Raw genomic sequence first — 14,290 nt, forward strand, 5'->3', positions numbered from 1 at the left:
TCCTCCATGCTTCACGGTGGGAACCACACATGTGGAGATCATCCGTTCACCTACTCTGCGTCTTACAAAGACACGGCGGTTGGAACCAAAAATCTCACATTTGGACTCATCAGACCAAAGGACAGACGTCCACTGGTCTCATGTCCATTGCTCGTGTTTCTTGGCCCAAGCAAGTCTCTTCTTATTATTGGTGTCCTTTAGTAGTGGTTTCTTTGCAGCAATTCAACCATAAAGGCCTGATTCACGCAATCTCCTCTGAACAGTTGATGTTGAGATGTGTGTTACTTGAACTCTGTGAAGCATTTGTTTGGCCTGTAATTTCTGAGGCTGGTAACTCTAATGAACTTATCCTGTGCAGCAGAGTTAACTCTGGGTCTTCCTTTCATGTGGCGGTCCTCATGACAGCCAGTTTCATCATAGCCCTTCATGGATTGGCGACTGCACTTACAAAAACTTGATAGATCATTGGATCCCTGACCTTGTCTAGTCTAGGTGACTGTATAGTGTGTATATACAGTGAGCTCCAAAAGTATTGGGACAGGGACATTTTTTTTGTTATTTTGGCTCTGTACTTCAGCACTTTGATTTTGAAACGATACAATGACTATGAGGTTAAAGTGCAGACAGTCATTTTCATCCATATTGGGTGAACCATTTAGAAATTACAGCCCTTTTTGTACATATCCCCCATTTGAGGGAACAAAAATTATTGGGACAAATTCACTTATATGTGTATTAAAGTAAGCAAGAGTTTAGTATTTGGTCCCATAATCCTAATAATCAATAATTACATCAAGCTAGTGACTCTACAACTTGTTAGATGCATTTGTTGTTTGTTTTGGTTGCGTTTCAGATTATTTTAGGCCCAATGTAAATTCAAGTTAAATAATGTATTTTGTCATTTCAGAGTAACTTTTATTGTAAATAAGAATATAATACTTTTCTAAACACTTCTACATTAATGCGGATGCTACCATGATTACAGATAGTGAATAATGATGAGTGTGAAAGTTAGATGCACAATTATCACCCCCCCCCCCACACACACACACACAAAAATGCTAGCCTACCATGCTATTCTAATGGTGAGAGGTTATCATGTCTTAGTGGTATGATACTTTCTCACTCATCCTTATTCACGATTCATTCAGGACTATCTGTAATCATGGTAGCATCCACATTAATGTAGAAGTGTTTAGAAACATATTCTATTCTTATTTGCAATAAATGTACCATTTAATTCTATTGGGCACAAAATAATCTGAAACAGAAAATGCATAAAACAAGTTTGTAGTCACAAGCTTGAAACTTTTGACCTCTTTAATACACATAAGTGAATTTGTCCCAATACTTTCGGTCCCTTTAATTTGGGTGGACTATGTAAAAAAAAATCTAGAACTTAAACGATTTACCCGATATGGATTAAAATTAAAGCTGACAGTCAGCAATTCAACCAGTCTTGTCATTGTACCATTTCATATCCAAAGCACTGGAGTACAGAGCCAAAACAACGAAAAGTGTGTCACTGTCCCAATAGTTTTAGAGATCCTTGTATGTATTTTCCAATTGTATTGAATTTGAAGTGCCTTTGAAGTGCCCAATGCACAGCCAGTCTTGCCCACACTGTCCATTCTTGTTGCCCACATGATAACGAGGACCATAATGGAAATAAGTCAATAGATTTCATTGTTTTTTACATTCTCTATAATTTTTTTAATGTAATTAGTGTTGTCCTCACATGAATGAGTCACCTCTATATGCATTTTAAACATGTCCAAATAAATATATTAATACAAGACCCGAGTCCAGTGTACGTTTGTCTTTGTTGATTTGTTTCAGTTCAGCAGCGATACAAAGTCCTTGCTGCAAAACAAACTTGACACCGGTATTACCTTGTGGGGACATCAGCAGGTTGACGCTCTCCAGCACGTCCAGGAAGAGCTCGTTGCGACGGTACTTGATGCCCTCGCGACGCCAGCCAATCTGCCCTGTCACCTGACTGGTGATCTGAGACTGCTCCTCCTTGGACTGGTGGACAGAGATAGAAAAAGGAAAGGGACAGAGAGGGGAGAGAAACAAGTGGTTGACATAGATAGGGGAGATAGAGTGGAAAGACAACGAGGAGAGAGGGAGAAAAGGATAGGGAGAAGAGCAGGAGGAAAAGGTTCGAGAGGAGAAGAGAAAAAAGGTTGACAGAGAGAGGTTACAGGAAAAGGACAAGGAGGAAGAAAGAGAAGAGAAGAGGGATGGACATAAAGAGAAGAAAGTAAAAGGATAGTGAGAAAAAAAAAGAAGAGATAGGGGAGAGAGAGAGACAAACAGTAGGAGAGAGAAAAAGAGAAGGCCAGATTGTTATGCCTGAAACATTTTTCACCAGGTTAATTTGTAATGATAACTCAATATGTAAAGTTGGACTTAGCAATATGTTGGTGACATATACATCAACATTAATATCCCAGAAACCCTAGACCCACTCCAATTTGCATACCGCCCCAACAGATCCACAGATGATGCAATCCCTATTGCACTCCACACTGCCCTTTCCCCCTGGACAAAAGAAACACTTATGTAACAACTAGCGGCGGCTAGAGTGTTGGGCCAGTAACTGAAAGGTTGCTGAATCGAATCTCTGAGCTGACAACGTACACATATGTTGTTCTGCACCTGAACAAGGCAGTTAACCCACTGTTCCCCAGGACGCCATCATTATAAATAAGAATTTGTTCTTAACGGACTTGCCTAGTTAAATAAATAAAAAATGTAAATGTGAGAATGCTCTTCATTGACTACAGCTCAGCGTTCAACACCATAGTGCCCTCAAAGCTCATCAATAAGCTAAGGACCCTGGAACTAAACACCTCCCTCTGGATGCTGATCCTCAACACAGGGGCCCCTCAGGGGTGCGTGCTCAGTCCCCTCATGTACTCCCTGTTCACTCATGACTCCAACACCATCAATAAGTCTGCCGATGACACAACAGTCGAGACAGCCTATAGGGAGGACGTCAGAGACCCGACCGTGTGTTGCCAGGATAACAACCTCTCCCTCAACGTGATCAAGATAAAGGAGATGATTGTGGACTACAGAAAAAGGAGGACCGAGCACGCCCTCATTCTCATTGACGGGGCTGTAGTGGAGCAGGTTGAGAGCATCACTGCCTGGTATGGCAACTGCTCGGCCTCCTACCGCAAGGCACTACAGAAGGTAGTGCGAACGGCCCAGTACATCACCAGGGCTAAGCTTCCTGCCATCCAGGACCTCTATACCAGCCGGTGTCAGAGGAAGGCCCTAAAAATTGTCAAAGACTCCAGCCACCCTAATCATAGACTGTTCTATCTGCTACCGCATGGCAAGCGGTACTGGTGTCTAGATCCAAGAGGCTTCTAAACAGCTTCTACCCCCAGGCCATAAGACACCTGAACATCTAATCAAATGGCTACCCAGACTATTTGCATTGCCACTCCCATTTTACACTGCTGCTACTATTATTATCTATGCATAGTCACTTTAATAACTCTACCTACATATTACCTCAATTACCACGACTAATCGGTGCACCCGCACACTGACTGTACCAGTTCCCCCTGTATATAGCCTCGCTATTGTTATTTTACTGCTGCTCTTTAATTATTTGTTACATTTGTATTTTTTATTTATTTTATTTTATTAAAACGGCATTGTTGGTTAAAACTTCTTCAGGCTAGGGTTTTTTTATCTCAATTTCCGCCTGACTAACGTGCCCAAAGTAAACAGCCTGTTACATATCCTGAAGCCAGGATATGCATATAATTGGTACCATTGGAAAGAAAACACTCTGAAGTTTGTAGAAATGTTAAAATAATGTAGGAGACTATAACACAATAGATATGGTAGGAGAAAATGCAAAGAAAAAACAACCAGATTTTTTTTTTTTGAGAGCCCATGCTTTTACAATGGAAAGTATAGTGAAATAATGAAATCTACCTCCCAGGATGCAATTCCCATAACTTCCACTGGGTATCAGTAATCTTTGTTCAAGGCTTCAGCCTTGATTCTTCCAAAACGAATAAGAATAATAAGTTTTAGTACAAGGACACCTGCTTGGAAATTCATGTGTGCGAGCGCCATGAAGACAATGCGCACCTACTAAAATCGGATTCCTATTGAACATACTTCTTTCCGTATGAAATATTATAGTTTGATTACATTTTAGGGTATCTGAGGAGTTAATAGAAACGTATTTTAAGTTTAGGGGTAGATTTTTGGATTCTTATCTTGGCATGTTGAACGAGTAGATTACTCAAATCGATTGTGCCAACTAAACAGAATTTTTGGGATAAAATAAGGATTTTATCTACCAAAACGACACTACATGTTATAGCTGGGACCCTTTGGATGACAAATCAGAGGAAGATTTTGAAAAGGTAAGTGAATATTTAATAGCTATTTGTGAATTTATGAAACCTGTGCCAGTGGAAAAATATTTTGATGAGGGGCGCCATCTTCAGACAATCGCATGGCATGCTTTCGCTGTAAAGCCTACTGTACATTGGACAATGCAGTTAGATTAACAAGAATTTAAGCTTTCAACTTATATAAGACACTTATATGTACCAACTGTTAATATTCATAATTTTTATGATTATTTATTTGAATTGAGCACCCTCCAGTTTCACCGGAAGTTGTCCCGCTGACGGGACCCCTATCCCAGAGGGGTTTTAAGGGCTTGTAAGTAAGCATTTCACTGTAAGGTCTACACCTGTTGTATTCAGCGCATGTGACAAAAAAAATTGATTTGATATCCGTAAGGAGACAGTCACCACGCTGTGCAAGATGTAAAACAGTTGAGTCTGCCTATAAACAACCAATCAAAAGGGAGAGTACTCACATGGTGCTGGAGAATGACATGACCAGGCGATAAAATGTCATCCACGGAGCACATCGAGAGAGAGAGAGAAGAAAGAGAGCAAGTGAGAGAGAGAAAAGAACATTACACAAGTCTACAACCAATTAAACAATATCATCAGCTCTGACTGGAGCTATCCCTCATGCCCAACATCAACAGCTGAAAAGGTATACTACTGTGATTACCACGCAGTCCAAACTGGATATGAGATATATCTTTTAAAAAATGGTCGTAGTTCCCACCTGGCTCTTGATGCCTGTTTGAGTGATGAAGGTCTTCAGTGCGCCAGTCTCCGAGTTCTGGGGGTAGCCAAAGTCCAGGATCTCTACAACGGACAAGGGGACCGTGAGACCACACACTTCTGCTATGAGCTCACCAGATGGGCTCACAAAGAAACACCATCTTGTTTTATGTAACCGTTATTTGAACAGGTAAATTCAGAGACTGTATTGAACATGAGCGACGATCTGGGAAAGGGTTGCAGGGGAGGAGAGGGGTTGTTTCGAACAATTCGGCTGAGCCCAATTACTCGACTGGTTGATTATTTGGTGGTTAGGCTGTTGGTCGACCAAGCTTATTTTAGTCGAGCAGTAACAAACAAATACAGTACCAGTCAAAAGTTTGGACACACCTACTCATTCAAGGGTTTTTCTTTATTTTTTACTATTTTCTACATTGTAGAATACTAGCGAAGATATCAAAACTATGAAATAACACAAATGGAATCATGTAGTAACCAAAAAAAGTGTGAAACAAATCAAAAAATATTTTATATTTGAAATTCTTCAAAGTACCCACCCTTTGCCTTGATGACAGTTTTGCTCTGATCCAGTGGAAACGTCATAAAACAGGTCTACCTGATTACTTCTTATCAGTGCTCGACTTGGACTGAAATAGGTTCCGGTTCTCATTTCATCTCATGGATGCTGCTACTGTTTATATTTAGGTGCAGGAGCTCCACAATACTTTAGAGATAATATTCTATAAGAGGAACAAGGAGCTCAATCAGTGGAACATTTCAGGTGCCGGTACTCAGGTCCGGTGAGCTAGTATCCAAGTCAAGCACTGCTTCTTATCCCTTGAGCAAATAGCCTACATCTGTGTCTGTGCGCTGGAAACTCTGAAGACCCAGAATATTTTATATAATGTTGAAAGTTCGTTAGTAAAGCCTGACCCAAGTTAATAGTTTATACAATGTTTCAAATTGGTTGCAGACAGGCCATGTGTAGCCAATGTTATTTATAGGATATTTATTTTTATCAGAATATTTCTACCTGCAGGCTGAAATGTTTTTATTTGTTGGCTTTATGTAGGCTATTTTTACATAGTTGGCAATAGAAGTTACTTTTTTAGGTTTGTATCATTTTCATATAGATTTGGATAGAATTTTGATTAATTCTAATTTGATTTAATTTGATTTTGAAATATGAAGACATAATAAATTAAATTGAAACTGAAAATGTGCATATGAAAACTATAACTAGCACGCAGATCGGTAGAAATGGTCAAATGAATTGGCATTGTACATGAGAAAGGTTTTTGAGTAGGTGGCCATGTAGTCTATTTACTAGCAACTTCAAGAGAGTAATGGCAGAATCTGTGAAAGCCAGTGGGAGCGGGAGAAGAATAGTTGGGTCAGGTTTTTTTCTTCTGGTTATCTAGATATCTGGTGCCCTATATTTGGCATTTGTCTTATTTCACCAAATCATAAGCTTAAAGAATCAGACAAGTTCACTGCATATAGTTGATTTTCTTAAAACACTTAGGGAGTGTCTATATATGGAAAAACACACGTTTACATTTTTTAAAGATCGATTGGTCGAAAGAACAGACTACTTTCGGTGGACCAAGATTTTTTTTGTCAGGTACAGCACTAGAACAGTTACCGTCTTTTAGTTTCATAAACACATAGTCGACTCCACAAACATCATCACATCATAGGTCAGAAGAAAGTGGTACTTGTATGTTTTCAAAACATGTTCTGTATATTGCTCTTCACCTAAAGAATACCAATGTGTCCTGGCTGGTTTAGGGGTAAAGCCCCAGCCTCTGACACACGTCTACTGTGTGGGCATAGGTTCCAATCAGGCCTACTGGCCTCCATCTTTCCCCACTATCATCCTATCTCACTATCTGAAAATAAAAAGCAATTATTTGAAAGAAAGGAAAGCAATCATATTAATTTCACCAATTTCTTGAGTGGATATTAGCAAGTCTGCATGCAATGTCTGTCACAGCACATGTAGACATCTGCCAGCGCTATTTTTTTTTTAGGTTTAGATTTTCTCACTTAAAAGTCACAAAAGTCTAAACCTAAAAAAACAACAGCACAGCAGAAAGGCTGACTGTGGCACAAGAGAACCACTTCAGGATGTGGCATGATGGTTGTGTGGAATTCCTGTAAAGTTTGTTAGGTGGTTGTAAACAGAGGGGGAAAATAACACGCTGCAATTGAGCACACACACACACACACACACACACACACACACACACACACACACACACACACACACACACACACACACACACACACACACACACACACACACACACACACACACACACACACACACACACACCAGGGATGGGCACAGTTATCTAAATATCAGAACGTATTTAGTATTCGATTACTTGTGAGAGTATTCAAAAGTTGCAATCTGGATGGTGTAGCTAACTTCTTTACATCGATTTAATGCAGTGAAGACAGACACTACCAGATGAGATGATAGATAACCAATCGCAGTAATACTCTTGTCTAACTTGCCGGTTTGGCTACTTTCTCATTTGTTCTTCCTCCGTATCACACACTGGCCCCTGCTCCTCTTTCGACCCTCCCCCACCCTTCTGTTAAAACAACAAGCAGAGTGCACCAGCTCTTACCTGAGAGCACGAGCATGCCCCAATTGAAGTAAAAATACATATATTATATTTAAAACATGTATTTCGACTATCCAGAAATCCCTAACACACCACACACACACACAAAGTAGCAACAATAGACGACTGATGCATAGGCTCTACTCTTTCAAGACGACTCTTTCCAGAGGTACAAAGAGCCAGAGGAAAAAGAGAGCGATAGCCTAAAAGAATGGCAAAAGAAAAGGCTTCCTTTACCGTCCAGCAGCTCGTAGATCAGCACAAAGTTGTTCTTGATGTTCTCCTCGCTGATCTTGCCGAAGTAGGCCGTCATGACGTCGCACATCTTAAGATGAGATAAAAATCAGATAGTTATTTAAGAAAATGTGATTGCTCCAGCCAATACATACAACACCAACAAACGTACCTTGTAGAGGAACTCGAACACCATGGCAGCGTTGACATTCTGCTTGGTGACCGCCGCCAGCCAGATGTTGGAGCGCTTGACATGGAAGAAGCTGGTGCGGGCAATGTTGGTGACCGGCGAGCGCACCTGCTGCCGCGCATGGATCACGTTCACGCGGAACGCATCCACTGCGTTGCGCCTGGACACACAAAGACAGGAAAGAAAAGGAGGGGGTCGTTAGGGACATTCAAAAGACCTTGAGCAGGAAGAGGAACAGAGAGTGTTAGAGACATTTATTAGGCAGGTAAAGATATGAGATGATTAAAAGTCAAAAAGGGGAAGAGTGAAAGAGGAAGAGGAGAAATAGATGACCACGAGATGCACCGAAGAAAGGAAACGGTAAGCTTACATCTGGAGAAAAAGAAAACAGGCTTTAATGGGAGGTTGTCAATGTAGCTTGCATGCCGGCAAGCCACTTCAGTCAGGAGATAATCAGTTGCCAGGTGAGCACATCATCTTACCTATTCCTACAGTATCCAATGGACAAGATGGTGGACATGGAGAGAAATGGCACCAGCAAAAAGGTAGACAGAAACATAAAAGACAAGGAGGAGGAGGAGCAGAAGAAGGAGGTGGAGAATGAAGATGGGGATAGAGACATCAGGGCAGAGGGTTAGAGACACACACGAATGAATTTCCATTAGCTGGCAACTGCAGGCTTTTGGCTGATAAAAATAAATACAATTGTAGCCGGCATCCCAATTTCACGCTTCAGCACCATTCTCTCACTCCTTGTGCGCAAAATAAAAAATACGAAAAAAATATGCCTATAGCCTGGAATGTCCTGCGTGTGGACAAATGTTTTAATTGTAGCGGAGAAAGATGAGATGAATGTTGGTACGGCCAAATGCAGGCGACTGTGCATGTGGCCGTAGGGTGGTCACCAACCCGTCGCTATCCAAGGCATTCCTAATCAATCACCATACATTCCTATTTTTTTTTTTAAATCTCACACTGTTGGCGGTAAGTGCACCCGATTTAGCTGCCCCGTGCGCGGCAGGCCCAGAGAGCAAATCACTATAGAAATAATGTGGTGTGACCAAGTTCACCAAGTCACCAGACGGTCCCTTTCCGGTCAGTATCAGCGGAGGGACGTTGAGAGGCAAACCCTCAGTCTGCTGCTCTCTCCTTCCACTGAGACTGACCATCAGATGCAGGCTCCATCAACCCAGAAAAAAAAATGTGAATTATTAAAATGTATGCTCACCCAGCTGTGCCTCACAAGTAATACAACAACTGATCTATTACCGGTGTGATCATATAGCCACGCAATAGCAGGGCAATTCAAGCAAAGCCAATATAAGTGTTTGGGCCTATATCCTACTGAACACACCTAGGGCTGGGGGATTTTTGAATTAATTTGATTAATTCAAATGTATGTTTTAGCGCACTATTCCAAATGCCTGTATTGCAAGAATCAATGTTTTGTTATTTTTTCATTTTTATGAACATTTATGTCTGCTTGTTCTCGTGTTGTATTTTTGGTCCCGTCCCTTTCGCTCCTCTGTGCTGTGTAAACCAGGTACGGCAGGTAGCCTAGCGGTTAAGAGCGTTGGGCCAGAAATCAAAAGGTCACTTGTTCAAATCCCTGAGCTGGCGAGATGGGAAAACCTGCTGTTCTGCCATTGAGCAAGGTAGTTAACCCCTAACAACAACTTATCCCTGGGTGCTGATGATGTGGGTTTCAATTAAGGCAGCCCTTTGCACCGCTCTGATTCAGAGGGTTTGGGTTAAATGCAGAAGACACATTTTAGTTAAATGCATTCAGTTGTGCAACTGGCTAGGTATCCCCTTTTACCTTCCCATTTACACCAGATATCTGTATATAATGAAGAGATGCCATTGAGCAAGGCAGTTAACCTTTTGTCTATAGGGGGCAAATGTACCCATTTGAAACAGCCGATTTCTCAGCCCCAGAAACTAGAATATGCATATAATTGTCATATTAGGATAGAAAACACTCTAAAGTTTCCAAAACTGTAAAAAATATTGTCTGTGAGTATAACAGAACTGATATTGCAGGCAAAAACCTGAGGAAAATCCAATCATGAAGTGCTCTTATTTTGAAACCTCTCTGTTCCTATGCATGCCTATCCTCCATTTAAAGGGATATAAACCAGATTCCTTTTTCTATGGCTTCCCTAGGGTGTCAACAGTCTTTAGACATAGTTTCAGGCTTTTATTTTGAAAAAAGTAGCGTGAAAGATCCCATTGCGTAAGTGGATAGGTGGGGGCTCTCAGAGTGAGTTTTGCGCTACAGAGTAAAGCGGCCATTGTTTCTCCCGGTGTTTTTGAAAAACCTACACCCATTTGATATATTATCTTATATATATTTTAAAAACAACCTGAGGATTGATTATAAAAAACATTTGACATGTTTCTGTGGACATTATGGATATTATTTGGAATATACGTCTGCGTTGTCGTGACCGCTCTTTCCTGTGGATTGCTGAACATAACGCGACAAACAAACAGGTATTTTGGGTATAAAAATAATCTTTATGGAACAAAATGAACATTTGTTGTGTAACTGGGAGTCTCGTGAGAGAAAACATCTGAAGGTAAACGATTAATTTGATTGCTTTTCTGATTTTCGTGACCTAGCTACTTAATGCTTAGTGTACATAATGTTTATGCTGTGCTATCGATAAACTTACACAAACACTTGGATTGCTTTCGCTGTAAAGCATAATTTAAAAAGCTGAGACAACAGGTGGATTAACAAAAGGCTAAACTGTGTTTTGCAATATTGCACTTGTGATTTCATGAATATGAATATTTTTTAGTAATATTTTTTGACTGTTGCGCTATGCTATTCAGCGGTTGCTGACGAAAATGATCCCGCTAACGGGGTGGGTAGCGTCAAGAAGTTAACCCCTAACAACAACTTCTCCCCGGGAGCCAATGACGTGGATTTAGATTAAGGCAGCCCCACGCATCTCTCTGATTCAGAGGGGTTGGGTTAAATGTGGAAGACACATTTCAGTTGAATGCATTCAGTTGTACAACTGACTAGGTATCCAGAGATCTGTATATAATGAAATGTCTCCGCCCTAACAATGGGAGTCGTTGTCCCAAAGGCGGGAAGGCAGGCAACAACCTTAGGTTCCCAAAAAGACATCTGCCTTATTTAGGACAGATTTTAACGAGAGTGAAACCTCTTGCTTCGCCTCTTCCTCTATGGTTTACACACACCAAGCCCCTCCCCCTGCATCTTATGCCAACAAAGTTGAGAGATCAACGGTATTATTAGAGGTTTGGTCCAACAGAATCGGTCATACGGACACCAAAACACATTGAGACATTATTTTACTGTAATAGAGGATAAGTTATTTTCTAACTATACCTTTTCATGTCTCAACTACTCAAATTGCGCGCAGAGGAGACACTACTGAAATGAGAGTATCAATGAACATCGATTGTGGCAAATTTTCGCTTTTTTAGCTGGTCTTTTAGCCAAAGACGGTTATACTAGCTGTCTAGTCTATGTTTTATAAATGTGCAATAAGCATAAAACACAATAATATAAGAAATTGGCAAATCGTTCTCATTCTGAGAAATAAGCTAGGCCACTTGATTTCAGCATCTGTAAAGTGGACAGGCTAACATGCTTTTCAAACAGTTGGAGACAGACAGTAGGGTATGTTCATAACAATTCAGCTGTTCAACTTTGTTACCATGCATGCTGCGCTGCAGTACACTGCAACTTTTAAAGGACAAACCACTGTATGCAACATTAACCGATTAAAAACAGTTCTGTAGCAATGAGGTTTGTGCAGTAGGCTATAGACCCAATACATTATCTCTGCATGTTAGCTACGCTTGAATTGCCCTGCCAATGTTGTTCTTCTCAGACCATATTGAAAAGATATTGAAAAGATATAGGTATATGACCAAACTGGTAATAGATCATTTGTTGTTTAACTTGTGAGACCCAGCTAACTGGACTGGTGGCCTGCATCTGATGGTCAGTCTGAGGGGAAGGAAGGAGCAGCGGTGAGGCTGCCTCTCACCCGACTCACCGTCCCTCCGCTCTCCCTCCCTCCGCAGAGAAAAGGGGATACCCTTCCAGCTGATGGTGAAACTCAAGTCACACTGCATTATTTCTGCCTCATGCACCAATTCATGTTGTTACTCCTATGAGCAGAGAATGTGAAATATTACTTGTCATAAAAAAAAGACAAGCTGTTAATAATAACAACGCAAGCTTATTGGAACCGTTTGCTTTACTCATTCATTGCAGCTGCAGTGCAGATTGTAGCGTGAGTGGAAGTAGGGAGAACGCACATTTTATGGCTTATAAAAGTGTTGAACAAAGTCTTGACAGTGCTGAACACCAACGTAAACAAGAACAGCAGCTCTTTGCTGTATTCGTTGAGTCTCTCTAGTCATGGTTTTAAACATTCAGCAATACCAAGCGTCGGCTGGAATGGTGTAAAGCTAGCCGCCATTGGACTCTGAAGCAGTGCAAATGCGTTCTCTGGAGTGAAGAATCGCGCTTCACCACCTGCCAGTCCGACAGACTAATGGGTTTGGGGGATGCCAGGGAAACAGTACCTGCCCGAATGCATAGTGCCAACTGTAGAGTTTGGTGGAGGAGAAATAATGGTCTGGGGCTGTTTTTCATGGTTCAGTCTAGGCCCCTTAATTCCAGTGAAGGGAGATCTTAATGCTACAGCATACAATGACATTCTGTACGATTCCGTGCTTCCAACTTTGTGGAAACAGTTTGGGAAAGGCCCTTTCCTGTTTCAGCATGACAATGCCCCCGTTCACAAAGTGAGGTCCATTAAGAAATGGTTTGACGAGATTGGTGTGAAAGAACTTCACTGGCTTGCACAGAGCCCTAACCTCAACTCCATCGAACACCTTTGGGAGGAATTGGAACGCCGACTGCGAACCAGGCCTAATCGCCCAACATCAGTGCCCAACCTCACTAAAACTCTTGTGGCTGAATGAAAGCAAGTCCCCGCAGCAATATTCCTACATCTAGTGGAAAGCCTTCTCAGAAGAGTGGAGGCTGTTATAGCAGCAAATGAGGGACCAACTTCATATTAATGATCATGAGTTTTGAATGAGATGTATGACAAGCAGGTGTCCACATACTCTTGATTATGTGGTGTATTTTCCTTTATTATTCCCATAACCATACCACCCCTCCCCTATTGGAGTAAACTAATGGACAACACCACTTAGGCTTCTACTTCCAGCTTATACGTATCAAATGATCGATTGACTATGACTTTTCGGATCACCAAGTAGTGCTATTTGCAGAGTTAACTCAGGGTAAATGTGGCCATTCAGCCATTCTTGAACCTGCGACCAAAACAAATGATCTAATGATTCTGAATCCGGTGTTCATTAACCATGTGCCTTGAAAATCTCTTCCCAACTATTTTGCAATCTGTATGGCACATCTGTCAAACTGGTATACTTTTTTATTTATCACAATTATCTTTAGCCAATTTTGGTCTTTAATGCAGGGCCGACAGACAAGTTCCTTACTTTTTCCCCCTTCCACTTGCCTCTTTCATTTTTGCGGTAATGCTGCAATTAGTTGGTTGTAATTTTGAGTAGAGCAGACATTTCCATATATTTTTGTTAGCTGCATGTGTGACATAACTCCATCAGTCCTATTTATGATATAACTTACAAAAATTATACCTTTTTTTCTCTCCTCCAAAAGTATATATATATTTCAGAAATTAGTACATTTTAAATGAGATTAAAACCAACTTTCTATAGCTTGTTTTAAAAATAATTATATTTTTGAGATGATTTCATTTTCAAATAACCGAAAGTGAGCAGTTGTAATCTGAATAAAGGGAAAAAAGCCATTCTTGAACACGGGGTGAGCCTTTCTTACTAAACTACTAGAAAACCAGTTTGGATTTAAGTATAACTTTTGTATGACTGAAACCTTTACTGAGAGGTCTAATGCTTTAATATTTAATCATTTCTGTCCTCTGAAATCATATTCATTATATAAATAGGCCCGTTTAATTTTGTCTGGCTTGCCATTCCAAATAAAATTGTATATTGTTTGCTCATAAAATTTAAGAAACAAGTCGTTAGGCAGGGCC

The 14,290-nt window shown here is 40.7% G+C and overlaps 1 protein-coding gene across 1 annotated transcript in view; it reads right to left on the bottom strand.

Moving 5' to 3' along the window:
- LOC135552500 (AP-2 complex subunit mu-B-like) overlaps positions 1-14,290 on the bottom strand; it is a 40,306-nt gene that overhangs the window by 16,213 nt on the left and 9,803 nt on the right. The window contains exons 3-7 of the mRNA XM_064984173.1: positions 8,169-8,346; positions 8,000-8,087; positions 5,128-5,210; positions 4,868-4,873; positions 1,893-2,028 (exon numbers count right to left, since the gene is read on the bottom strand). Coding sequence (XP_064840245.1) covers positions 1,893-2,028; positions 4,868-4,873; positions 5,128-5,210; positions 8,000-8,087; positions 8,169-8,346 — 491 coding nt within the window. The remainder of the gene's footprint in view (positions 1-1,892; positions 2,029-4,867; positions 4,874-5,127; positions 5,211-7,999; positions 8,088-8,168; positions 8,347-14,290) is intronic.

Source organism: Oncorhynchus masou, chromosome 13 (genome assembly GCF_036934945.1).
Source record: "Oncorhynchus masou masou isolate Uvic2021 chromosome 13, UVic_Omas_1.1, whole genome shotgun sequence".
Lineage (NCBI taxonomy): Eukaryota > Metazoa > Chordata > Actinopteri > Salmoniformes > Salmonidae > Oncorhynchus > Oncorhynchus masou.